Source organism: Perca fluviatilis, chromosome 5 (assembly GCF_010015445.1).
Source record: "Perca fluviatilis chromosome 5, GENO_Pfluv_1.0, whole genome shotgun sequence".
Taxonomy (NCBI): domain Eukaryota; kingdom Metazoa; phylum Chordata; class Actinopteri; order Perciformes; family Percidae; genus Perca; species Perca fluviatilis.
The window spans coordinates 13,713,707-13,740,700 of record NC_053116.1 but is presented as its reverse complement, the minus strand read 5'-3'; the positions used below and the strand labels follow the sequence as shown (position 1 = coordinate 13,740,700).

The window sequence follows — 26,994 nt, the reverse complement described above, 5'->3', positions numbered from 1 at the left end:
CCAAAGGTAACACAATCTGCCTTCCAGAACCTGTGACGCTCACTAATTAACATGTTATATATTGTCTGTTTAATTCGTACGAAAACCAAAGTGTAAAGAAATGTTTGCAGCTGACCAGCTGTTTCCACGTTTCTAGTTTTTCTAGTGCATTTTACAGACATGAGAGAGGCATACATCTCCCTGTCTAACTCTGGGCAAGGAAGCGAAAAATCCATTCCTCAAAACTATTCCTTTAATAAGATGGTAACTTTGAAGAAAGATGGAACAGTCTTTCTATTTTTACAAACCTCATAAGGCCAAAGGATGAAAAAAAAAAATCATCACAGCTGTAGGACAAAATCACCAATGCCGTGGTAATATCACAGGGCTAAAATGAGAAATACAATAAAAGACAGATTTTGGCCACAAGTGCTCCGTGTTAACACTGTGTAACACTCACACTAACAGCATCTCACAACTGCGGGGTGTAGTACAGAGTTACTTGACACTTCACGGTTGTTGATGGCTCCTCAGGTAATACTGTGTGTTGACCTTGCAGCACACAAATGGCTGCAGCCCCCCTCCAACTCTGGCTTTGTGCTCCACCTCCCCTTTATCCCTCCACATCAGTGGACAATTTTAGCCCTGAGTGCAGAGTCCGGTCATAGCAGAGCGTCTGGCAGATTGCCATTGCCGAAGAGAGAAGTAGGGGGGATGTGGTGGTGGTAATGGGGGGACTGGGAGGGCGACCAAGCAGTGAAAGGAGAAGGAGAGAGAGAAAGCAAGGGAGGGAGGGAGGGAAATGGAGAGAGAGAGAGAGAGAGAGAGAGTGTGTGTGTATAACTTTGGGAAACATAGGAAGAGGCAGCAAAGGGAACAAACTTTTCTCTCTTGGCTGCTTCCTTTTGGACTTTTTCACATTTCATCAAAGACCTCAGTGTTGACAGAGCGGAAACAAGGGAGGATAATTTGTTTGCTTTACAAGTTAAAGAGTAATTTCTCTGTTTTTGTGATCAGCAGAGGTTAATTTGTTTTGTTGTTCTTTGCATTTTTATCAAATTATTGCTTCACTGAGCTTTGAAGAAGGTGTAACCACCTGAAATCCCTACAAACTCAGCTGCAGCTCTCTCTCTCACACACACAAAGACACACACACACACACACACACACACACACACACACACACACACACACACACACACACACACACAAATATACACGCACACCTGTTTTTGAGGATTCCCTGGGAGCGCAGTCATGGGCATCTGCGTCACTGTTGCTTGAGGGAATCTGTGCGTCAGTGAGGCTGTTATCTGGTGGTGGTCCCGGTGAATGTTACAGTAGAAGTTGACCTGCCAGTCCAGAGAAGAGGGGGGAGATGTCAACCTACTACCCACGCACCAAGGACCTGACTCGCACCAGGAAGTCAGTGACAGATTCACCACCGTCCTCTCCGTCCCCCACAGACAAAAACTACAGAGTAAGACCAGAAACCTTTCTTATAGAGAAATGCACCTTTTGGAACTTAAACTTTATCATTTCACTAATGTAGCAGGGTGGATGTGTCAAATGTCATATCTCTGTATGTGTAACTTCTTTAATGAAGCTGTTAAAAGTATTGATATTATTGTTTATTTACCCACCATTAAGTGACTTTGTATTATGTTAATCCAAAATCGAAGAAACTTAAACAAAGTACACATGACAGCACAAGTTCTGTGTAAAGTAGATAGATAGAAAGAAAGAAAGAAAGAAAGATAGATAGATAGATAGATAGATAGATAGAAAGAAAGATAGATAGATAGATAGATAGATAGATAGATAGATAGATAGATAGACTGAACAAGGGTATTGCAAGGAATTCTATCAAATTTCAAAAACACCATCAAAACACAAGAACTAATATAACAGTAAAAAGTAAACAATGGAAATATAAGGTAAATGGAAATAATTGTTAGTTGCAGTTCTTTTAAAGTATGTATGTGTTTGTTGGACATGTGCCGTTGTGATTGGTTCAGTTAAAAAAGCAGCTACTTCATTCATTATTTCCTAATTTCTACAGGATTATGTTCATTTGCATGAATAATCTTCCACTCCTGATTCACCAAATGAGTTTATTTCAATGATGAAATAACTTGTGAACCACTCATCATCTCAGCATATTCGATGCCCTGTGAAAGAGACGCGAGTATTTGCTCTCCGAGTCTGACCACATTTTCTGGAAAAGACCTTTGGATTGAAACATTCCTTCTGTAATTTCCTGTTTTTTTTCTCATGGCTAAGTAGCTTATTCTCATGGGCGTTGTTTGACTGCTGTGTTTATGTCAGTGCAGCGGGCTGAGCTGTACTCTGCGTGACGGCCACATTTAAAGAGACAGGTAGAAATGCAGAAATGTGAAGCGACGTGATTCTGTCTATTCAGAGATGCACACATTTGCTCATCTAATGTTATGTGACACTACAGACACTCTCGTTACAGCACAGTTGCTAGCAGTGAATGCTACCAGTGAATGCTGTCATTTTTCAGTCTCTGTGCTGTATCCATGGTGAAACTCAGCCATTCATTTTCCATAATGTCAGCTCAATCTGAATTGGTTTGAGTTTTCATGGGAAAGAAAATGCAATGCGTGGCTGGGATGGAATCAGATTGATGCAGTAGTTTTAGCACTTGCCCAGTGTTTTGATGAGAACCGGGTCCTATTTAGTAAAATACAATGTGTGCTGATTTCAAGCTGTGAGGGGCAGGAAGAAGTATAAACAGGGAAGAAGTACATTCACTCAAGCACTGTGAATAAATTAGTTACAAACTTAAATATTTACATTTGATAAGATTTGCTCTGGGGGAAATATTGTACATTTTACTCCTCTACATTTATTTGACAGCTATAGTTATAGTTTCTTTTCACATTAACTTTTACATTGAAAAAAACAGTCAATAAGGATATGAGATATAGCACATGATTACCAGTTGTTCCAAACCCCCATTTTACAAAAAAACAGTTCAGATGGCCATGAGTTGTTGGCAGTTCCACAAAAGAAATATTTCAACTTCTTAAATGGTTTAATATAAATAACTGTTCGAGGACTAAAGAGGTAAAATCTTCCAATATTTCATAAAAGGCATTAGAGAAAAGGCACAATCACCTCACTACCACCCACATTTATCTTGTGACCCTTTCTACATACAGTACAGGACTTGTACTTGTAATTGAGTATTTATTCTTCAGTAAAGGAACTGAGTACTTCTTCCACCACTGGATGTGAGGCATTTTGTGTCAGTGATCTTGAAAAAGAAAAAGAGGAAGATGCTCTGGTCAGACAGGCTCAGAGGTATTGTAAAGAGTTAATAGAGAAGGACAAAAAGGTGAGTGAATATGGGAGAAACATCTTTTATGGTTGTGTGTGCAGTGTCAGTTCCAGTGGTGGGGGTGAAGAGAGAGAGAGCGAGAGAGAGAGAGAGAGAGAGAGAGAGAGAGAGAGAGAGAGAGAGAGTGTGTGTGTGTGTGTGTGTTGCTCAGATTTTCCTACTGCAAAATCCAGTCAGCTCTGAAGGAGTGATACTGTGACAGAATGAGGGGAAGAGGTGAGAGTGAAGAGTCTCCTGATGATTATTTCATTGATTCTTGCAAACTGCTGCTCCCATTATTGTTTATATGCTAGCCTACTGTTTCACTCTCTACATTTATAATAGGCCTATTCCGGCTTTTGCCCTCATTCCAAAAATTTTGTTTACATGGCTAATGAAAGTGAATAGTCCACTAATATTCCAGATTCAATGCAGCCATGCAAAACGGGACTTTTTAAAAAAGTTTTCCACCAGTGGTGGAGTTGTTCGACCATGCGAACCTGTGCGTCCCTCTTTCATTCCTTCAGCGTTGCGATGTTTGCGCATATCCAAAAGCCTCTTGATATCCAAGTCTTTCATTAATGTTTAAAAGTAACTGTGTTTCGTTTCTTTTGAGCATGCATCTCTACCGCAGCCAGACTCACTTAAACTGTTGTCTGCTTGGTTTTGTGTACAACAACCACAGCAATGTCATTACCCGATGTGAGTCGAGTGCAGATGTGAGTTGCGCATGCGTCACTTTGCGACAGCCCCACACAGGTACTCCAGCAGATCTGTTTTGCTGTTAGCCACAGAATAATGAGATAGGTACATAGCAGTAATTTATTATTTAGAGTAAGGCATCACATTTTCACGGCACGATCCCTGATGTCAGTTCTAGATTAGAGGCTGAAGTAGCCTACAAGAACCTGCTAACGAGAGACTTCTGTAATGTCAATACAATAAAAATGGACATACATAACGAAGTTCGTTCACTGCTGGCTACAAGTTAGCAATCAAACACAACAAAGGCTGTCACTGGAATGGCGTTTTGAGCTAACGCTAGCAATCAAACAATCATAGATAGCTAAAACGTTTGCCGGATCCGGATCCCTTGGCGTTATGCCGTAAACCGTTTAAATCTGAGCATGCGCAACTCACATCTGCACTCAACTCACATTGGGTAGTGACAGCAGCAACACACAGAGCTGACCGTAAGCCATAAACAGGGCGTAAACTGTTGCAAACTGCGGTAAAAAACCTGATTGAGACCTAATACATCCATGATTGAGAAGCATATTCCGGATGCGCCGTATAGGCCTACATGTCCAAAGAATGCTAAATTCAGGAAAAGGCCTTATTCGGAATATCCAAACTGAATATTCTGTTTACATGACCTGAATCAAATTCGGAATATTGTCATATTCAGAGTAATAGTGGAATATTTAGTGTGCATGTAAATGTAGCCTACTCAGTGAGCTTGCGCAGGAAGCCTGCATCTGTTGGTCATGGCAAACCATAACACGCGAGGCAGTTGTGTTTACAGAACACCCGTTTGGAGGCTGTTTCCATCAGTCTGTTGTTTTTCTCCCCCCAGTTGATTGTCTCTGCTACATCTGCTCTGCCTCACATAGTTTGCTGAGCTAGGCCTACATGGGCCACTTCTGACTCCCTCTGTTTCTCCTAACAAGGGAATCACATCGGTGCAGCTGCTATCAGAAGTAGAATTTCAACTATGATTGTCTGGCTCAGTTTTGACAAAAAAAGTTTCATGATGCAGCTACATGTAAGAGTATGTATTATTCCTGTAAATATGCCCTCTTTTACTTAGAATCTGGTCCTGTAAACCCAACTTGGCTCACTTAAGACTTCACTGGAATTAGGTTTTAAAAAATCTCATTTCACCAATTTGCTAATCCTTTAGTGTGAAATAGGTTTGCGTACAGGAACTCATACTTTTTAAAGAAATTGGCGAAGGTCTGTATAACAGATCATGTCCCCAAAAGCAGACTTCATAATGATTTATTCATAAAACCAGGGGGCTTATCTTCCCGGTTGATTAATGAATGTTCACCAAATCTGAATGAGAAATTTCCTAAGCATTGCATGAAGAGATCGGAGTGAATGAGAGCTCTTCATGGCTCCATCCTTGGCCCTTTTTCATCTAAGGTCACGGAGGTCTGTTTTTCTCCTGGATAGCTCTGCTTAAGCACATGACCACATAAGGATAGGCAGCGCTGGCTCAGTTATGTAAACACTTGCTGAGGAATAGCTCCTTTGACACTGCGTGAAATATCCCCCAACTCTGCAAATGTGAGAGCAGAATGTTCCTTTTGACATGAATTGTCTTCTTAAGCGTATGCTTTTATTGCAGTCTACATCTGCTTCTTATCTCAAACAGCCTGGACCCCCCACACAAGATGTTTATTGCAGTTCATTTCTAAACAGAGGTGTTTAAAGCCCTCTTTCCCTGACGAGAAAGAAACTCCTTTGAATTTGATTTAAGAGTAAAGTTTACAAAACTGCTTTGGATATTGTAAAGACGTCATGGATCAGTCTGGACTTATATTGGGGCCTCTGCTCTCTCCCTCTCTGTCTCTCTTTTCCAGTCTCTGACTGATAGTAAACACATCCAGTCATCATCCTCTCATGTGTAATGTTTGTAAGCTGATGAGTTATCTATTTGTTCCGTTTGGGTCGGTGCAGAAACAGGTCTGGCTGAAAGTCTGGATGGATACAAATTGTGATATTGGAAAGTTATGTGCAGCAGACACATAAACTACAGAACAGTTCTGTGCTAACTAATTATAGGCGCATCTTTGACGTAATGTGATTATGAGTTCTGAGTGAAATTGAGCTTGAGAAAACATACAAATCCTCTGAATCTAGCACAATATCCAGAGTCCTTGGTGAAGTGGAAAGAAATTCAGTATGTGATCTCATCAGGCAACTTGGCAGCCATGTGGACTGGACTAGTTGTAGCAAAACCCTGCCAGGACAGCCTGCTATCAGTCTGTTGTCTTAGGTCAGACGTCCACCCATCACACAGGAGATACTTAGCTTCTGATGTCATGATGTCATCTTTATGCTGCAGGCATTTGCGTGGCACCCGCCTGTTCTAAAAGATTAACTGGGCTCACCAGGGAGGTTTGACCTGTACGAACCCTGTCAGTGCTGTGTTTGGGTGAATTATATCTCACTTCTGCATGCATTTCTTCCCCTTGGGACTTTGGGTCTCTGAACACGTTGTAATAATTCACTTAGAAGTTTTGTTTTTGTTCTCTGTTGTCTCAGAATGGAAAATATTTCACTGCCAAGCCTCTGTTTGGTCTTATCAAACAAATAAATCTGGATCTAACGGAACATTTTTTTTTTTACAATGTGTTGTTCCCATGCTGAGGTGCTGTAGTGATCCAACTAACACGGTTTGTTCTTCGTTTTTTTTCAGCATGAAAGATTGTCAAGGTGAGGATTTATCATTGTTTTTGTTTTTTACTTCATGTAATATGGAACTGTATTTTCTGAGAAAAATCCAAAATAAATGGCCTAAATAAAGTGGCAGTGTGAACTGAATGTGTTACTTTTAGATATGACTCCAGTGGGGAGAGTGTGACAGACAAACCATTGGGCCGCACCAGCTCTTACACTCGGAGAGAGACAAGGCTGGCTGCTCTGAACAGACAGGATCAAGACTCCACTACCAAAGACTATAAGAAGGTAGTAACTTGTACCTCAGTTTAAACAAGCACAGTCGCTCCTGAATGATTCATGTGGTGCCAAAAGCTGTTGGATCTCCAGGCAGATTTATCTACCCTTCCAATAAGGGAAAGCAGATGGAGATTTAATTGAAAAAACATAATTAAATGTATCATGTCTTAAAAATCTTTAAATAAAAATTCATAGGTAGGCTATTTTTAAATGTTGACATTACAAAATGGCTATATATATTTGAATAAACTGATATAGAAACACAATAATGCCACATAGCTATATATAGGCTAGGGTAACATATGAAACATTTTAACATTATACGTTCATTTTATTGATAGTACATTCTTATATTTCCAGTCATATTACTGATGCTGAACAGTCATATTCGGTAATTGTTTGTTTGTCTGTTGTTGATAAAAATAGATGCTCATACAAATAACTGAAGGAAGGGAGAATATCAGGTTTTGGATAGATCGCTTTGCCAGACCCTCCTCCAAAGCGGTTTTGGATAATGTTCAAGATTTTGATATTGCATGTATTTCTTCATTATTATATTTGTTTGGCACCAAAAGTGTTCAATATTAAATAAATAAATAGCCATTTAATTGTGAAATCATGAATAAATGGAGTAGATATTTAAATGAACTAATTTAGCTTAACAAGGCTGCGGCTAGCTGGCTAATTAGTTAGTTTGGAGAAACAATGCTAACGGCAGATGTTCACTTCTGCAGCGTTTTGATTCTGAAGAAGTTCCTCAGAGGAAGACACAATTCTGTGAAGAACGTAAAGACAGACAGGGACACTCTAGACAGCATGAGCTAGCTAACACTGCTAACACTGGGTCTTCATTTTGATGCAGAGTGATCACAATTCAGCCTAGCAAGTTAACTGGCTAGCTAGATAGCTATACTGTCGAGCGGTTTTCACTGTAGCCTAAGTGCATAGATGTTCTCATTGGTTGGTTTTCATATATCAATCTTGGTAGAATATAAATCTTGGCCATGGTAGAAATCAAAACAGTGCTTTACAGATGTTAGCCCCAAGTTAGGATCAACAAAAAATAATTTAAACTTGCTTAGCTATTGCTCTAAGCTAGCTAGCAGTGGCTAGCTGGCTAAATCGGATAGCAGTTGTTGAGGTTGCTTGCTTAAAAGAGGCAGCTGGCTTAAAAAAGTGTCATTGGGAATAATAAAATTACCACATAAAAATCTTTTGAAGTATAGGAATTATATAATGAAATAAAAATGATTTCTAATAAAAATGATATTATGGAAACAAGAACCTGAAATTACACAAGGGGCTTCTTTTTTAGTTATGTCAGATTTACGTTCATTCATATATTTTGCACACCTTATTCATTACTCGTTATTGCAAAATGTTGTTTTTGTTTATTTAATATGGAAAACATTGTGGTTCCATTTGTTTACTTGTTAACATGTCCTTGTTAGACTGACTAATGTGTTATTTAATTATTTAAAAAAATGGAATTGATGCATTGAAAGACCAGAATTTCTGGAATAAAGCTGGTAATCATTTATCTTCATTTTGTTCACGTTTAGATGTATGCAGAAGCTTTGCATGAGAATGAGAAGCTCAAGTCCAGGTTGCAGGACAGCAAACAGGAACTGGTCAAGATACGTTCCCAGCTGGAGAAAGTCACTCAGGTACAGGAAAACGGTCACTTCAGTCATCTTTTCTACTCCCACGGGTGTGTGGAAGGAATGTCGTGGCTGATTATTTAATGAAATCATGCTCAAAATTACATATAATTCTCCCAGTACTTCACAATAACGGCCCCATTCTAACTTTCTAGAGGCACGACAGAATATCGGAGAGATCTACAGTACTTGAATCAGAGAAAAGGGTAAGTGTCTTGGCAACCTTTTGGCATTTTGGTATTTTATACGATCATGCTCTTCTGCACTATCAAGATGGATGAATGTCCATATCCTTTCTTGGCCATTTCCCCTCTAATTTTCCTGTCTACTTCAAATCATAGTCAAATGGCTTTTCACTCTTTTTTTTCCCGAGGGACCATAGGAGTATATTTATTTCAGTTGTTTCTTCTTTATTTACAGGAAAAACAAGCTCTTGAGAAAAGAGTGTCAAACATGGAAGATGAGTTAAAGGTCAGTGCATGCAAAAATAAACTGTGCATACTCACCCTGGGTTTAAATAGCAAATTTTGTCTCCAAGTTGAGTTTCATTTATATGTTTTCCCCCAACACTATGAAAACACTAACAGTTCTTGAAGGTACACACCTCCAGCCAAGCCCCTCATGCTAAATCAAGCACGCTTAAGGTGTTTCTACAGAGCAAAACACACATATAGCACACTCCAGGGTTGTTGTTAGCCAGGTGGGTTTGAAGGCAAGGGGAAGGAAGGTTAATGCTTCAGGCTCATTACCCACAGTGTTCTGCTGGGCCACTTCCTGCCAGGCTAAGGAGGAGTCTGTGCTGCTCCCCTGCTCCACTCATCCCGCTGTTGGGGTGAACATTGTGACCTAGTTCCAGCTGAATACCAAACCCCGTCCAAGAGCAAAAGACCTGCTTTTGTGAGACATTCCTGCACTGCACTGTGTGTATTCTGCTTCACTTAGAAAGACAGGGCAGAGCAGCAGAGAGATTTCAAGTCTGAGTAGACGTGGTCTGCACAGTATGTGTGTACTGTAGTTTGTGCAAGCAGTAACAAATGACACAAGATTATAATTTGATTGATATGGCGAATTACAGCAACATTGTTATATTCCTCAAGAGAGATAAAATAGAGAATAGAATAGAATAGATAAAAACAGCTCCGGGCTGAGAAAGTATAATATGCAGACAGTGGAGGAAGGTCTGGCAAAGCGAGGCTATGCAGACAGTGACGAGGACATTATAAATAGGACACATACAGCAGTGTGGTATGTCAGCAGCAGATGTTTGACCCCCGTGTTGTCGTGGTTCCCTCAGCAGGACGCCCCACTGCGGTTCCGCTGTGGGTACCAGCCCTGAGAGCAGGTTGTCTCAGGGGAGAGGGGATGGTGAGTGGTTGCTATGACGCAGAGGAGTCACTGACACCTGCCTGTCACCTCACACGATTCTATTCTGTCAGAGATTCGGGCATGTTTACACGTGTGGACATACATGTACATCAGTACATTAGACTGTAAATACTACAGGGGCACAGGCACACCATCTTTTTCTTTTTCTTTAGGTGCAAAGCACGCCAGGGAGCTGGCTTGTCACTCACTCACAAAGTCACTTGTTCACGTTTAGCAGGCTACAGATTGCTGTTCGGTCAGTGTCAGATTAGTGCCAACCTGTGCCACCTACTGGAAAGGGGAGACAGCAGCAACACTTAAGGCCTCAGATGCAAAAATGCCAATGTTGGCCTCGAACAACTGCTGTATTTTTAACTCTCACACCACTGTGTGCGAGTGTTACAACTGCTGCTGCTGTTTCATTTGTAGCTATTCAAAAAACTGCAGTTGTGACACTCTCCATGTGACAGAAGCGTCAACACTGCAAAAGATATTACACTCCTTGGCTCACATAAGCACAGCTTCATCTCCAGTAGAGGGGCGCAGGTTGGATTGGGACTACCTCCTTAGGTCTGAACCTGCTGGCAGTTGACTGGGCCTGGGATCAGGTGCTTCACATCTACAGCACTGTGTGTCCTTGTTTTCCCTTATGAAATATCAGTGTCCAATTACTTTGTAGGGTCTTACATTTAATACAGAAAAGCTGAATTGTTCTCGACAACCTCTGAAACGTAATTAATAGAAAGTGTGTTAAATTATCTGCAGGATTTGAGAGTTTGGTCAGATCTAATTTAATATCAAAGAGCTCAATATTAAGAGAGTGTAATAGAGGATACTGGTCATTACGCATTCTCGCCTCACTCTGTCCTTTTTCTTCTCTCTTGCCAAGGGCGCCTCTCCATAAATTGCGCCGTTTTATTCTAATAAAAGAACATTATATGCATGAACTGTTCAGTCCCAAATACAGGCAAGCTTCAAATTGCTTTAATAAATGTATTTTTCTGGATGTCCTCCTTAAACCTCATCCTTGGCCATATTCACTTGTGTTTGGGTTGCCTGAATCACTACCAGTACCCTGTGTGTGTGTGTGTGTGTGTGTGTGTGTGTGTGTGTGTGTGTGTGTGTGTGTGTGTGTGTGTGTGTGTGTGTGTGTGTGTGTGTGTGTGTGTGTGTGTGTGTGTGTTACGTGGTTTGCCCTCAAGAATTGCGGCAAACCACAGATGTTTCTGTCGAACCACACTGAGGTTTACCTCAAAAAGGCAGGCCAAGAAGAAAGGGGAATGAATCATTTCTTTTCCTTTTGACTTGTAACTGACTAGGCTGTTGCACAAAGTGTGAAATAGTAGAATTTTAGATTATGTAATTTTTGATTAAAATAAATGAATTTCTATTCCCTCTCCTTTGCAAAGCATATACCACTTTAGCACCTCACCGCTCTCCACATACAGCACAGGTTTGATGAGCACACACCCAAAGACAACTGGCTTCATAATTTCCTTTGCTTGTCGCCGCTTTTGCTATTTCTTCTCCAAATCTCCCTGTTGTGTGAATACTTGTTCACATAAGTTTTGATGATGAGTCCCTTCAGATCTGTTGTTCTTTCCCCCTGTCTGTGTAGGTGTGTGGGCACATGCCTGTATGAGTGGATATGTGTACAGTCTCTATATGAGTCTTTCTCTTTGCATATGCCCTGCCCTCCCTGCATGCTTTCTCTGCTGGCCCCTCTCTGTATCTCTGTCCTCCTCTGTGCAGGCTTTCCCTGCTCTGGCTCAGGTCCAGACCTTGCGGAGGGTGAACGAGTGTCTCCTGGCTGAGAACAGAGCCATGCTGCGCGTCCTCACCCGCCTCTCTGAGACGGCCTCCATGCCGGAGACAGAGGACCTCTGACACCACCTGTCCTCCTTTCTCCCCCTCCTCTCCCTTCCTCAGCCACATAACTTCTACTCTCCCCTCTACTTCTGGTGCCTCTACAGCCCCCCTCGTCCTCTGCTGTTTTCCTCTCAGGCAGGTCCTGCACCCTCCCGATGCTCACTCGCCCAACCCCCACACTGCAATGCATCTTCCGCCTCACTCCTTTAACCCAATCTCCTTTATGGCTGTCAGAGGGCAACCCTGCCAACCCCTCCCCCCCCAAAACATTTCTCATAAGCCTCCTTTGAAGTGTATATTTTGCTAGATTCATGTTGCATGGGGCTTCATATGACACGCACACTGCATTTGTTCTTTCATTATCACCTAAGATCTAAAGATCTACAGCAGAGGTCTGCACAATGAAGAATTAACACGTTTATAGCAGTTATTGATCTTGCAACAGTCTAATATATGGGGCTCCTGTGTAATGTGCTGTGTAATCAATGCAAAATTAGTTTGCCAAGGAAATAGCCATTGTAGCCAATCTTCCATAGGAAATGAAACGTGTGAGATCCTCACTCTTCAAAATGAGTCCAGTGTCACTGGGTAAGACATGGGGTTTGTTCTGTATTTCCCCAAAATGTTGAACTATTGCTTTAAATACATTTAGAGCAGGACATTGCCTCGATGAAGGGATTTATATACTGGAATTTTGATTATTATTCAGTATGATGAAAAACCGAGCAATTAAAACAGAAAAGGGGCTCCGTTAGTGATTTGCCACACGTCATGAACATGTTGATGTCATGGGCTTTTGCCCATTCACCAGTGTCCGGTAATATGACACAGCTTGAGAGCAGAGGGTTATTGTTTGTCTCTAGTAGAGGGGAAATACTTTGGCAAAGAAGGTGGTTATTTTTAGTCATTGCTCCCTTATGAGATACATGACCTAGATTTGGGAAATGGACCCTCTCTCCGTTTCTCTCTTCTTTGACTTTGTTCTCTTTTACTTTTCACATGGCGAACATATTGTCAAAGTCACTCCTCACTTGCATGATTAAGTACCGCAAAGCATGTCTTTATTGTTTGGCCTCAAACTTTACTGAAGGACAACTTTCAGTCCACTTGTTGTTAATGGTGAATGCAGAAGATTGTAACATTGGAGTCCAATGTCATCGTGCACCTGAAGCTTTAAATGACAAACTTCACAGTATCCACAAACCATTTAACATATATTCATATGATAATGATATCATTTTCTAATACCATTTATTTCCTTCTGCTGTTCCAGATCTTAACAGAGCTCAAGTCAGACAACCAGAGGCTTAAGGATGAGAATGGGGCTCTCATCAGAGTCATCAGCAAACTGTCCAAATGAAAAGATGTCTGAAGCTCCTGTTCTGTGTCTGTGGATGCTCCAACCCTGTTATTTTGGCAGTTTAAATATCCACAATGTCCCAAGTTGTGACTCCTCTGAGTTAGGTGATGGCTGCTTTGCACAAATAAATTCCTGTTGGGACTTGTGACGATCCAAAGAGAAGTGTTAAGGAGTTTCAGTCAAATTTCACTGTGTGATGATCGAGTTACAAACATTGTTTCTACGTGATTAGTAATCATAATTTTGTAATATCCAGTGATGTACATTAATAAAATAGGGACCAGCTGTACTGTTTGATAACCTTAAAAAGCCCAGTTTGAACAAATCCAGAGGTTTGCATGAAGGTACTGTTTCTAATAATATAACCACACATCATATGGAGACATCACGTTTGTTTGCTACATCACGCACCGCAGAAAAGTATAATAATGTTGTCTTGATTGTGAAAAAAGAGCAAAGTCAAGGGCCCCAACGGCCATTTTGGCATGGAGATATACTGTATTTTAAAAAAACTTTGTCATTTCAATCAGAATATATGACCACACGGGTAAAATAAGGCCCAGCCAAGCGACAAACAGGTGCTCTGGTTCCAGAAGCAAAAACTAGATATTAATATAAATCCACCAAGGCATCTGAGTAGCAACAACCATTGAAGCCAGCTCAGTAGTTCTTCTAATGGCAAGTAGATGTTCCAGACCAAGAATGTATTGAAATGAAGGAGAAAATGCTTTTGATGATTTGTTTTATACAAGATCATATATAAAACAAATAATTGTGAACATTTTTACTCTAGTATAAAGACATTCATGCTTAATAAGACACATTGTTTAGGTTTGTGTTTTAGATCAGTTTCTAATTCCAACTGGTTAGATAATTTTTTTGTGACAGTGAAATCTCTTATCATTTCAAAAATTCCATTTTTGTTAACCTAGCGTATGATAATGTCCCCACTGTATTTGGTATTTGAAGGGGGCTGTATGCTAGCCCTGAATAATGGATATAATGCACTTTGAGGCATCACAGCACTGTATTATCTTCAGACTGGTTTCAGTTTCCATGATAACATAATTCAGTGTTTGCCAGATTCTGTTCATCAGTTCTATGTGTGGTTTTAGTCGCCATTCTTCATTTTTTTACAGAGAATTTTTTATTCAATGGCTCAGCTTCAAAACAGCAGAATGGCTACACAGAGGAGACAGTCTGAGTGTGTGTGTAAAAGAAAGTGTCCTATGTTCTGTAATAGAGATATATTTATTTATTGATGCACTTTCTTAGTTCTAATTTTCATGCTTTGTTTACTCAATTTTCTTTCAAAGAAAACACTAAACTGTTTTGGTTGACATCTTGGCCATCTTTCTGTTAAGTGATGAAAAAACGCAAATGCCAAAATCTTGGTAGATGTGCCGTAAATCACTGCTGACATTTTAGCCTCCACAATATTGTGTGATTAATAATAATAAATGAATCTCCACAATCCAACTTTGGAGGAACTGTTGCTTGCACTTTTCATTATATGTTGTGTAGATTACATATATTTTAAACTTTGTTGTGTGTGTTGATATTGTCACGATAAATTATGTTTAATTAATTGTTGCCTAACTACACTGAGTTGCCAGTTTATGAAGTACACCTACCTGGGTACATCTAGTGCAATCCAATACTACAACCCTGCAATAAATTCCAAATTTCTTGTGTTCTGGTCATCTGGTTATGGAGGACGAATTTACTGATGTTACTCCATTGCGTTGCATTATACTAAAATGTGCTTCAATATTTGGGTTCCACAAAGTGTGTGACTTTTTTTTTTGAATGTTACCTAGATGGTCTACTTAACATGAGAAATACAAATACAACTAGAAAGAGGCTGCTGCCTTGTAGTGGTTTTTAATGTGGCTTATGGGGTGCCATCACCTTATATATTCCGAAAAGAGTGAAGGTAGAAAAATGTCATCTTATCATATTTAATGTATGATACTGCCAGACTCCGCTTGCATTTAATATCCTTTAGCTGTAGAGTTGCTACAAGTGATGAATGGTGTGCCGGAGACAAAAACGGTTTTGGTATCTGTCTTCTGTTCACTTTAATGGATGAGTTGACCAAAATCCCCAGGGTCTGATGTATTCCTCTAACAATACGATGGTTTTAGAGTCCAGTGTTATATTTGGTCACATCCAGTACTCGTGTACTCAAAACTACAAATAAGATACAGCTATTTCTACACACGCTGTACCTTTATTGAACTATGCAGTTGAACTATGTATTGAAAATGTTTGTAATGTGTTGATAGCTTAATATACGCACATTGGTTTACTCACTTTGCTTAATAAACTGTAAAGGAATGGAAATGCTTCTCTGTGTGACATTATTATATTATGCATCAGAGGCAGAGAGATTATTAGGAAGCAGCTGAGCTGAATGCTTTGCATATTAAAGACAAACAAGTCATGGTAATTAAAAGGCCTTTATTTCCTATTTGTTTTTTACAGAACTGGTAACACATATGATAAATTTGTAATAAGTTATTTGGTTCCCTTGATAACTTTATAAGGATCCCCAACGTTTTTCCACAGAAGGGTCAAGAGGAGTTTGTGAGCAACGTTTGTGTCCAGTCAAGGGCTAAAGCATGCGATCCACAGTAGGCACAAGTACTGACATGAACACGCGCACCACGACACTAGACACGAAGAAACACAGCTAGAGGACACAACCTGACTGTCCTCCGACGCTTCAAAAACTGACGGAGAAGAGAAAGAGGTGAAAAAAAGAAAAGAGAGTCTTGAGAATACAGTTGCATCAGGGATGAGAGGTGGAGGACTAAGCGCTCAAGAGGGGAAGTTTGGTACGGTCCTGCATGTTTGGCAGTATACGGTATGTCCATGTTGTAAACATAAAGGCCGGCATTCTTTACGCTCAGCAAAATGCAGATTCTGTGGAGAAATCAAGGAGCCTGCTTCCTATTCAGCATAATGATACTGATGGTACATAGCTGGTTACACATAAACAGGACAAAGACACAAACAAAAAGCAAATGTGAGTCTGGCATTGATTCAAATACAGTCCTACACTCTACATTCTACATCACGAAAACAAATAAAGACAGAAGGTGTGATTACACATATGCACAAGAATACAAAGAAGAAATACAGCGAGTAATAGAGGAGACAAGACAACATGTTTCAAAGTGGCGTCTTTACCCGCTGAGAGGCTTTTCAACACATTTTGACAGGGTGGTAAATGATCTACTGAACTTTGGATGTTTTCCCTTTTTAAATCCCAGCGTTTGTTCAAAAAAAAAAAAGAAGAAAATAAAAAGACCAACTAGTTGTGTGAACGGTGCTCTAAAACTGTCTTTGCACAGCTGAAACAGCCCACAGTTTCAGATACAGTTGTGCATAAGGTATTTTACATCTACACGGCTATCAGAACAGAATAACCTCCATATTTCAAATAGAACTAAGGTTGTTTGAGTATTACGGTCCTACACACACACACACACACACACACACACACACACACACACACACACACAAGATGAACATTTAATAATGAGTTATGTGTCCCAGGTATGCAGACCTGTACTGTATACTGTATTTATATATTCTAGTGCTGTGTTTTTGCAGCATGTCTGCTGAAGGGCCTACACTTCATCCATTTATCCCACATACACAAGCACACACAGCTCCCAGTCTCTGTCCCCCATAGAACTTCGATATAATGTAACTGTGGTGACCCAAGCAGAAAAAGGAAATATATAAATAAATAAATAAATAAATCTTTCATATGTGCTATAAATTAACCTGTAATCACATTTGCCTCATCATCTGATGTGTTCTGTTTGCCTCTGCAAGAATTGTTATTTTGGCTTTGAAGATGCAAACAGTGTTGACGAACGCAGGCAACTGCAGCCAGGTAATGGCAGTATTTTGTGAAACACACTGAAATCCTGTATTTGAATTGTTCTTAGTGCATCATTTGGTCACAGTCAGTAACAGTAAAGGGACAGCGAAGAAATATAATATTGCATTAGGCAACGTGTGGGCGTTGCACAGCACATTGAAGATTGTTGCCGGGAAATAGATAAATGGCAGTTTACCGTTTACTTCAGAGACATTTTTTTAAGGTAAACTTAAAAAGATTTTTTTTTTTTGGGAAATAGGCATATTCGCTTTCTTGCCAAGAGTTAGATGAGAAGACCGATGCCACTCTTATCCCCCTGTTTCCAGTCTTTATGCTAAGCTAACCGTCTCCTGGCTCCAGCACAGATATAAGATTCTTGGCAAGAAAGCCACATTTGGAAACTACTCCCATTATCGCATATTGTGCATGACATACGTATTTCTATATTATATTCATATACTTTCTGCCATGTGTATTGTGAAAATCATAACTCTATGCATAGTTCTATGGGAGGGATTCAGGCCTACAACGTGGATGCCACACACAAGTTTCTCTCTTTTTGCTTTCAAATGGTTAGATCTCTAACTATATTCTTTTGTTGCTCGAGCAACATGCTAAACAAACCAACAAAAACCATCAGCATGAGCCGCACATCACCAGCAGTGTGTTATTGATTGTACATGTGGTCATGAGTACATTCTGCTGCTAAACCGGAAGAAGAGAAACTGGAGAAGTGACCCAGTTTGGTTCATAAATTGCACTCAGCCCAAGACAAGAACACACTCTCATGTATATATATATATATATAATTTTAGCATATAATTTTATGGAGAACCTATTGTGATATTATATCTACCGGTATTATTTATACTATCAAAACAAGGCATATACATTACTAATCACAATACTGTAAAATCAGCTACCTCTATGAAACAAGGACATCAACAGCTCTGAAAGTAGAAAAAGACACACTCACTCTACTAAACTCACAAGTGTTCTCAAAGCTCACATGTACAGAAAAGTGGATTTTGCCCTCCTGATGAACAAAGACCTCTGAACGGAATGTAAAAGAGAGAAACACTGGCCGAGGAAAATGAAGACATGTCGGATTTTTTTTTCTTCATAAATACACTCTACTCAGCTGAGCTCTAAAGAGTTAGTGCTTGAGTTTTATGGCTTTAGTTTTATCTTATTCACTTATCTTGTATACACATACACGTATCGTATAATAAACACAGTAAAAGAGACACAGCCGTGAAGGGTTTCAGGTCATTTAAGTACTGTAGAAGTGAAAAATAAAAACTTCCAAGAAGAAAGAAGGAGAGAAGAAGGGATTCCAAGTCATTGGTGTACACTGGAATGGGATTATTCATCTTTTGGCTCCTGGAAATGCATTTCATACAAAGACGTGATCCAACAGACTTCCCTACTGGCACAAATAACAACTCCTACAATCCACCTACAGATTTGCAGAATGATTGGATCTTCCTCTAATGAGTTATTTCAGAATAACACAGTGCCAAATCTGTTATTAGAAAATATTCATCTTATAGACTTGGAGACCCCCCCCATCCCAAACATTAAACAATTGAAACATATTTTGTTTTGTTTAAAAAAAAAAAGGAAAAAGAAAAAAAGAAGAAGCAATAAGCAATAGCAATAGCAATAAAATCCAGAAATGTGTCAAACATTGGCCTTCAGATAAGTGCTGAAACAAAATGTATGGCAGATAAATTATATCAAATCAAAATTTTGATCACAAGGAATTATATAGCAAGCATGCGGATACATTTTCATCCTACATGAACTCACACACAGTACTGGACGACACACTTGCTTAAGAGTTTCAGGCGTGGAAAGGTTCTTATTAGTAATGGTACTCTAATATTTGTATGACATTCTCTCCAATGACCCTCATGGAAAATAAATACACATTTGTTTCATTTAGAAAATATACAGTGCATCTTTTTTTTCCCCCTTCGTTTGTGTTATTAAAATGACAAATGACACCCACTTACGTACACGAGATATTTTTGCTTTGTCTCTAAAACATGCTCCTATGTACAGTATTTTGTATAAACATGCAGTATCAACGTGAACTATGTATATAGGCAAAACTACACACCAATGGGTTGCTTGATTGCTTCCATGTTGCCTTTTCTTTAGCGTTGCTTCATCAACAGAGGAAAAAGATTATGTGAGATGAAAAACTGAAAACTGAACATGGTTATAAAAAAATAAATAAAGCGCATTTCCAACAGGGAAAGATACAAGAGCATTCATTAAATCAAATTCCCAGAATGCTGTGGTACTGTCTACATCTGATTTACATTGACTTTATATATTATTTTTTTTTTGCACACAGTCAACGGGTAGTTTTTGCTGTTGGTGCAGACAGCACTGATTTGAACTAATAACCAGACCTGCAAGCAAGTGTACCTGGGCCCAAATACCTGATGTATATCAGGATTTAAATTAACAATTAAGCATTCACCAATTTATTCAGGGCAGAGGAGTGTTGGTCAGACAACGGTTTGGATTTTGTCAAAGTTCGTCCTCAAAATTCCTCTTGAACAGAATAGTAATCTACACTGAACCAATTACATTCTGTGAAGGAGCCAGGGAGCAGCATTAGATTGTAATGTGTCTCTTTTCTTTTTAGAGGAGTCCATTTATATAATCAGACCTGTCTGGCATGCCACATGTGCCACAGAAAAATTCAATCTCACAACATTTTATCATAAAAAGAAAAAAAAAAAAAACTACACAGATCAAAGAACAGTGTCAAATCACCAGACAGCAGAACAATACCCAGTAGTGCAATTAAATTCAACAGTTTGGTAAGCTGTGTATAAAATACACACAGATCAGTGCCTTCTTCCAGACCATATCCTTGCAATCAAGTGAGAAACCTAATATTCAAACAATAAAAACACATACACGAAAAGCTGAGCGGAAACAAAGCAACGACAAATAAACTGCATACACAATGCACTCCCTTGCACCTTTTTTTCCGTCTTAAAACCAGCAGTCATTACTAGCGTAAATCATTAAAGCTCTGGTTTTCTGAGGGTACTTAAACATAACATTTGGATTTAAAGTGCTTGAGGAATAAAAGTATTTTAAGTTAAATAAAATAAATACAACTGGATAAATCAAAGTAAAAAGAGATAGAAAAAAATAATAATAAAGAAATGAAGAGAACAACACCGCTAACTGGAAGGCGTCCCTGGTAGTTGAAAATTGCTTATTTTGTTACTTTGAAGGCTTGTCTCCTTTATGACTGTAAGACGGTTATAGGGGTTCCTTTGAAGTAAAACCCTTGTGTCAAGTCCATGACTAATGGCAGTAGCACTGAACAAGTGAGATACAGAATCAGAGGCGTTGGGAGGGGAGGTGGTGGACTGCAGGCAGTAATCGACACCTTGTAAATATCATGTCATTGGTGGTTGGAATCAGTCTCTGTTGTACCCACTCTGATATTTTCTTGCCTTTTGTTATTCAAATGACAGACACGGCCCTTTTTGCACAGTCAAAAATAGACACATACCCTTTTTTTTTTTTTTGTTACTAAAAATCCACCACTCCCTGTTTCCTAACTTACCATTTCATGGATAAACGAAACTATCGCTAGTCGCGAGCCTTACGTCACCGAAAAAAACAAGCGCTCAAGCTTCTGAATCCAACATTTCATTCTCATCGAGTGGAGCAATTGAATAATAAGAACCCGTTTAGAAAAAAAGGCATGGAGTTTCAGTTTCCTCTCAGTTTTCCTGAGACGATGGGTGAAAGGTTAACTAATCAAAAAAAAGGCAGTGCGTTTGTGGGCAACTGGATATGTGCCTATCCCTACTTGCTACCCAACTCTAGGAATGTACATCAAACTAACAGAATCATCTGGTATGATAACTGGCAGGTGTGGAACATGGTGCACAATACACCTAAGGAATGGACCTGCTTGTGTTATTTCTCTATCATATGGCAGTATAAAGCATTTTATTATTAAGCACTATTCTAAGCAAACTGTGTCACTAAAGGGAAGGGGTGAGAAGTACAATATGAGAGAATATATGTTTTATCCCCTCTATCACCAGATTCCCAAATAGCACTCTTACTGTTCTTCGCAGTCTACTGTGTATTCTTATTAATGGAACCACAACCCCAATACAAAAATAGATCTAAAGGAAATCAACGGAGTATCTGTCCATCCAGTAACGTGTCTTCTTTTTTCAATGACATGATTTTCATATAACATGATGCTTGCTTTTCAACTATATTTCCCATCATGTTGAATGGTATCTATGGATCTTTTGAAAGGTGGCAGCGGGAGAGGAGGAGGAGGGGGTGGGGTGTTTTTTGTTTTTTTTTGAAAGGGAGCAGATGTACAGTTGGGGTGTTCTTCTGGAATATACACTGATATGTGGGACCTGGGGGGAAAGGATGGGTAATGCATGGGTAGGTATGGTGGAGGTGGGTGACGATGTGTTTACTTCTTGGCATTCAGGGCTGCGAGGGCGGCATCCACCTCCTCTTCTGGCTGCAGTGGATGCCACTGGGCGATAGGGCGGCGGGGGTTGGCCAGCATGTCGGACCAGTGTTTCAGCCCGGCCCCCGTGGACTTGCTTCCCACCAAGATCTTCCCAATGGCATCGTTCTTGCCAATCTTGTCATAATCCAGCACTGTGATCACAGCTACGATTTTCTGGGAGAGAAAGCATTACGACAAGGTTCAGAATGCCAGGATGATTACATGGATATGAGGGGTGGGAAGTGCAGAATTTTACTTAAATACTTTTAAAGGGACAAGTATTGCATTTGATGGTGCATAATGCCCAGTGTTTGGGCTTGCGGTGATCCCATTGGTTGGCAGGTGTCAGGGGTGAGTCTGGTTGGGCGGTGGGGAATGGGACTACCATTCCCCAGTCTAAAAATGTCCAGTGTCCTGCTTACTTCTATTTTCATAAACATTAAAGATGTGATTTGTTTAGGTGTTTCTTCTTGTAAAGTACACTTACTTGAATATTTTTGATAAAATATGTTTATTGCTTGTTTTGATGCGGATTTCCAACAGTGTAGGAAATCAATCAGCATAGCACAGCATTCTCCGAAGAAATGACAGTGACAGTGTTTCTCGTTTGTATGTGCTGTATGCATGGCCATGAACACAACAGTGCCAATTACTGGATGCTACAGCCATAGTTAGATGAGAAGACTGAAATTATTTCTTTTTTAATGTGTACAATAGGTCATGTGCTAGATTCTCTCTTTGACTTCCTGGAGTCTCCTCTGATCTAACTCTTAGCAACAAAGTGAATAAGCATTTTTCCCTAAAATTCAAACTATTGTGTCAACAACTATACAACGATATCTATCTAAAGTTCCTTAACATTAGTCACTGTAATCTACTGGTTATACCAGACCAAATTAGGCTGTAGCAGTTGTCAGTCATGTTCAGTGTACAGGTATTGTCTGTGTCCATATAATTGCTTCCCAGCAATTACTGGATTTTTCTCTGCCTGCCTGATTGCTTGGTTGGGCACACTGATACACATTTGCCTTTAAACGATTATTATTTTTTTTTTTAACACCACTACTTCCTTCGGGACAGCACTTTTATTCCTGTAGGATTTGATGCTAGTCTTTCCGGAGTCCATGTCCTTACCTGCATTTGCTCGAGAGGAATCTCAAAGCTGAAGGACTCATTGTAGTACGGATTCAAAGTGTTCTTCTTCACTGTCGTCTTCTTCTTCTTCAGCCTCTTTCCATTCTGCAGCAGGTTAATTTTCACATATGGATCTGAAATCAGAAAGAAGGAGAAATCGTGATGTAGCTGACTTAAAAAAAAATAAAAAAAAATAAAAAAAAGAAGCCTTGCACATGCATGTTTGGGTTGCAGTGCTGTAATGCACCAACAGATGGGGCCAATGCTGAAGCCAGGGGGAGCGAGAGCTGGTGCATGGTAAGCACTGCAGCTTCAGCACGTGAGCAGAGCAGGGCCGACCTAATGGCTGTGCACGCAAGCACGTTCCTGTTTACCCTGCAGTCCCACTGCAAGCATCCAAATGTCACATTAAGATAATGTATTTTTGTCAAATCTTGAACACTTAAATAGTGTCAAGTGTGATGATGTGACAACGCAAATGCAATATCTGATGCTCAGCTCTGTGAATATACCTGACAGTCCACCCACGTCCATTTTCTTCAGGTTCTTGGCCTCCAGAATACAGATGGTAAGTTTGCCAGCAGTGGGGACGTAACGCAGAGAGATGCAAATGTCACCCAGCTTCTCCGGCTGTGAGGAGGAGGGATGGGGGGAAGAGAACGTTAAAGGAGGTCTGATGCAGAATGTGTGTCTTTTCTCTGAGGTACAATACACATATACACAAACTGATCCTTTGGAATCACATTTAAAATATGCGCCGTCAAATAATAATTCCTGCTGTCATTACTTTTGTTTTAGCAGCAGGAATTACAGGCATTGGTCTTCTCAGTTAATACAATATATGAGACAGCAAGCAACTGTAGAGTGATTATTTTATGTTAAGGTGGCTCTGGGGAGGTTTCATTGATTAACAGCTGTTTTTCATATTCTGGTGAAAACCACATTACAGGCTGCATGGCTACAGAGGAAGCAGTGCAGTTGCTTAGAAAAACAAGTGTGTCTTTCAGCGTTCTGAATGTCATTGGTAAACTGTTAAAGTTGCAACCTTGTGCCTGTGGTTATTTTTGTACTATGTCATTAGCTGAGTTAGCTGTTCAGGTTGCTCTACATGGAAAAAAAGAAGTGTTTTTGCTGAGAGTCTAAAGAAATGTATTTCAGTATGTATGTATGTATGTATGCATGTATGTATGTATGTATGTACATGTATGTATGTATGTATGTATGTATGTATGTACCTGTATGTACCTGTATGTATGTATGTATGTACCTGTAACTATGTATGTATGTATTTACCTGTATGTATGTATGTATGTATGTATGTATCTTTTAAAGTTTGCAAAGAAAATTAGAAGACGTCTGTTGCAGAATATTGGCTGATATTATTCTTATTATTTACACATCTAGCAGTTACAGGTCAACATTATCATTCATTTTGTGTCTTGTTTCTGGCGACTTGGTGAAGTCCAATGTTTACTCTCTTTTAGCTCTGTTTTGGTCTCTATCAACTCCTGAGGGAAATATCTGTCTCCTTAGCTGCTAAATGCTCCACTATGTCTCCCAGCTAGTCTCTAACTGTGTCTCTCTGCCGTTTGGTGCAGACCAGGTAGTGTACAGTGGTTTTAAAAAAAATTATATTTTTTGCTTAAACATCTGCATGCTGTGGCTGAAAACCCCCCAATATGAGAGCGGTGTGAGTGAACCAAAACAGTGTAGTTTTTCTCCCGAAACTCACATTCAGCTGATAATTCTCTGTAGGTTCATCACTACGAGCGAGCCCTTTTACAATGTAAAAATCGCTCTCTAGGGGATCCTTATTAACGTTATTTTTGGTATTGGGCTTAACAAATCTAGTAAAACATGCATCTCTACAACATACATCAGTGGAAGTAACGGACATAAACAGAAGCATGGTAAAAGTAATACAACGCTGCATGACACCGACCTCTTCCTGATCTGCGCTGTCCAGGTCTCTCCACTCTTCAATTGGCTTTGCCAGGTCAAGGGTGTTCATGGGTATTTTAATCTCTCCAATGACATCATGTTTAGAGAAGCGATCAAAGTCATAGACTGACATTACCAGAGACTTCCCTCCCATCTCTTGGAATGGAATCTGGAAGACAGAGAGTAAATCCCATTTCATCTGTGTTTTTGAAAAATCCTACACTTACTGTGTAGAGCGCAAGTCAGATCAGAACTATAAGGCAATATGGAGTTGTGACTTTGGCCTGGGGCTCAAAATGGCCTGACTTAATAACATGCAGCTTCAGCAGAACTAGCCTGACTTTGACAAGGAAAAGGTGTTGGAGAATTTTTTTTTATAGAGTTAGAGTTAGCCTGTCAGCAGGCGAGACGCACCAGAGGTGGCCCTCTCCTTTAATTTGATTCTCTACCACATTCTCCTTGTCAGACACCCCCAATATGTCTGCTGGGTTTCTTTTATCACTGCTGGCCAGAGGTGTTTGAGGAAAAGAAATCAGATTCTAAGCAGCTCTTAAGCGCTCCATGACACAGAGAAAGACAGCGGGGGCATTTTACCTCTAACAGGACCTGTCTACAAATCAAACAGCTTAGCATACACGTCGTTCTTGTTAATAAGTAATAAGTAAAGGGTGACCACAAGGTGTTTGAGCTCACCTTGAACGTGAAGGTCTCGTTGAAGACAGGATTGAGCGTTTTCTTGTGAACCTTTGTGTCGTACTTCTTCTTCTTGTCAGGGAGGACGAAGACTTTGACGTAAGGGTCAGAGGTGCCACCGCTGTCCATGGAGAGGAGATCAGCTGCTTGCAGGATTCCCACAGTCAGCTGGGAAAGGGAGGAAGTATGGGATTAAAAGTCAGTCAGCATTTCTCCAGCTCACGCTCTTCTTTTGGACAAGATTTGACTGATTTGGCTGTGCGGCTGCGGCTCGGAGGTAGAGTGGTTGCCCCTCAACCACAAGATGAGTGGTTCGATCCCAGGCTTCTCCAGCCACATGTCAAACTGTCCCTGAGCAAGACACTGAACAAGAAGTTGCTGATGCTGTATGTATAGCTGTCTGCTGCTCCTAATACTTATACAGGATGGGTTAAAATGCAGTAATAGAATTTCACTACATTGCAATGTGTGTATGTGACAAATTAAGAATAAAGTTTTGTTTTTAAAATACACTACTCAGGTGCTTGCCTTGTTCTCCTGGAAGTCATAATCAATGGAGTACTGCAACTTCCCGAGCTTTTCTTTCTCCTTCACTTCTTCCTCCTTCTCGTCTCCAGTCAGTCCAGGTTCGACGTCATCTTCTTCATCGTCATCATCCTGTTGTTTCTGCACAGAGAGAAGGGTGGGGGCAGGCGGCAGAAGAAGAAGAGTGAGAAGGCGTTTCGGAAGGTGGCGGCCGTGCTGAACACTAAACCTCAGGCATCAGCAGTCTGGTTAGCCACAGCACCTACCTGCCACTTACCCCCGCTCACCCTGGTGTTACTAGTGCAATCTGCTCATCGATGACCACGGTTGCAACCTGACTTGATTTCACTATTTCTTGGGTGACACCATTTGCTGTTTTATTTTTTCACGAGCATTATAGGTATGTTCAAATCTGCTAAGATCCAATGTAGGGTAATTTCTGTTCCGACTAGAAAATTTTGTAGAAATGCCATTTCAATAGAATTCTGTGTTATTGTGTGAGAGTGGCAAGAGATAGAGAGAGAAAGAGTGAGAAAAAGAGAGAAACAACAGAATAAAAACAGTAAATATATAGGGGGTGGACAAAAAAAACGGGAACACCTTACAATATACTACAACCTAGCGCAAAAGCCATGCAAAAACCTCAGGAAGTTCTCCTTTTTCACTCAGAAAAACCATGATCGTCGAACCTTTTCAAATCAATATAACTCACTTATTTAGCTGCCTGTAATTGTGATATCACAGAGGGTGGACAAAAAATGGGAACGGGACATGAAAAAGGACTTTAAGGGACTGCATTGCGGTTACATAGGGAGCTACACAGGCAGCTACACAAATCCCAAATATGACTCATCCCAAATGAGTCATATTAACTTGTTAAAAAAGTATTTAAAAATTGTGACGGCATATCCTATACAGCAGAAAGCTGCATTAGCAAAGATGAGCCAGTCACAAGGAAACAGACTCAAGGACAACATGTGATATTTTCTTTAAAAAACACCACAAAGT

At 40.1% G+C, this 26,994-nt stretch overlaps 2 protein-coding genes across 9 annotated transcripts in view; one reads left to right on the top strand and one right to left on the bottom strand.

Annotated features, from left to right (window-relative positions):
- The first annotated feature begins 823 nt into the window (after window positions 1-823).
- On the top strand, window positions 824-15,613 carry LOC120558698 (protein phosphatase 1 regulatory subunit 12B-like). Of its 4 annotated transcripts, none has more exons than XM_039799848.1 (8): window positions 824-1,459; window positions 6,753-6,769; window positions 6,892-7,021; window positions 8,575-8,679; window positions 8,829-8,879; window positions 9,094-9,144; window positions 11,791-12,042; window positions 13,181-15,613. In XM_039799848.1, exons 1-7 carry the CDS (start codon window positions 1,358-1,360, stop codon window positions 11,923-11,925), a joined length of 591 nt encoding a protein of 196 aa, XP_039655782.1. In that variant the 5' UTR covers window positions 824-1,357; the 3' UTR covers window positions 11,926-12,042; window positions 13,181-15,613. The 4 variants fall into 4 exon arrangements, with proteins under 4 accessions (XP_039655782.1, XP_039655785.1, XP_039655784.1 ...); XM_039799851.1 differs by lacking the exon at window positions 11,791-12,042 and adding an exon at window positions 9,971-10,038 and having other exon boundaries at window positions 827-1,459; XM_039799850.1 differs by lacking the exon at window positions 11,791-12,042 and adding an exon at window positions 9,968-10,038 and having other exon boundaries at window positions 827-1,459.
- A 100-nt stretch (window positions 15,614-15,713) lies between these two features.
- The window catches only part of LOC120558697 (synaptotagmin-2-like), a 66,256-nt gene continuing 54,975 nt past the window's right edge, over window positions 15,714-26,994 (bottom strand). For 4 of the 5 annotated variants that reach the window (XM_039799842.1, XM_039799843.1, XM_039799844.1 and 1 more), the window contains 6 exons: window positions 25,990-26,127; window positions 25,462-25,629; window positions 24,770-24,937; window positions 23,340-23,457; window positions 22,828-22,961; window positions 15,714-21,867 (listed from right to left, as the gene is read on the bottom strand). In XM_039799842.1, the coding sequence (XP_039655776.1) occupies window positions 21,652-21,867; window positions 22,828-22,961; window positions 23,340-23,457; window positions 24,770-24,937; window positions 25,462-25,629; window positions 25,990-26,127 (942 nt within the window). In that variant the 3' untranslated portion in view covers window positions 15,714-21,651. The remainder of the gene's footprint in view (window positions 21,868-22,827; window positions 22,962-23,339; window positions 23,458-24,769; window positions 24,938-25,461; window positions 25,630-25,989; window positions 26,128-26,994) is intronic. The other variant, XM_039799847.1, reaches the window with a different exon arrangement.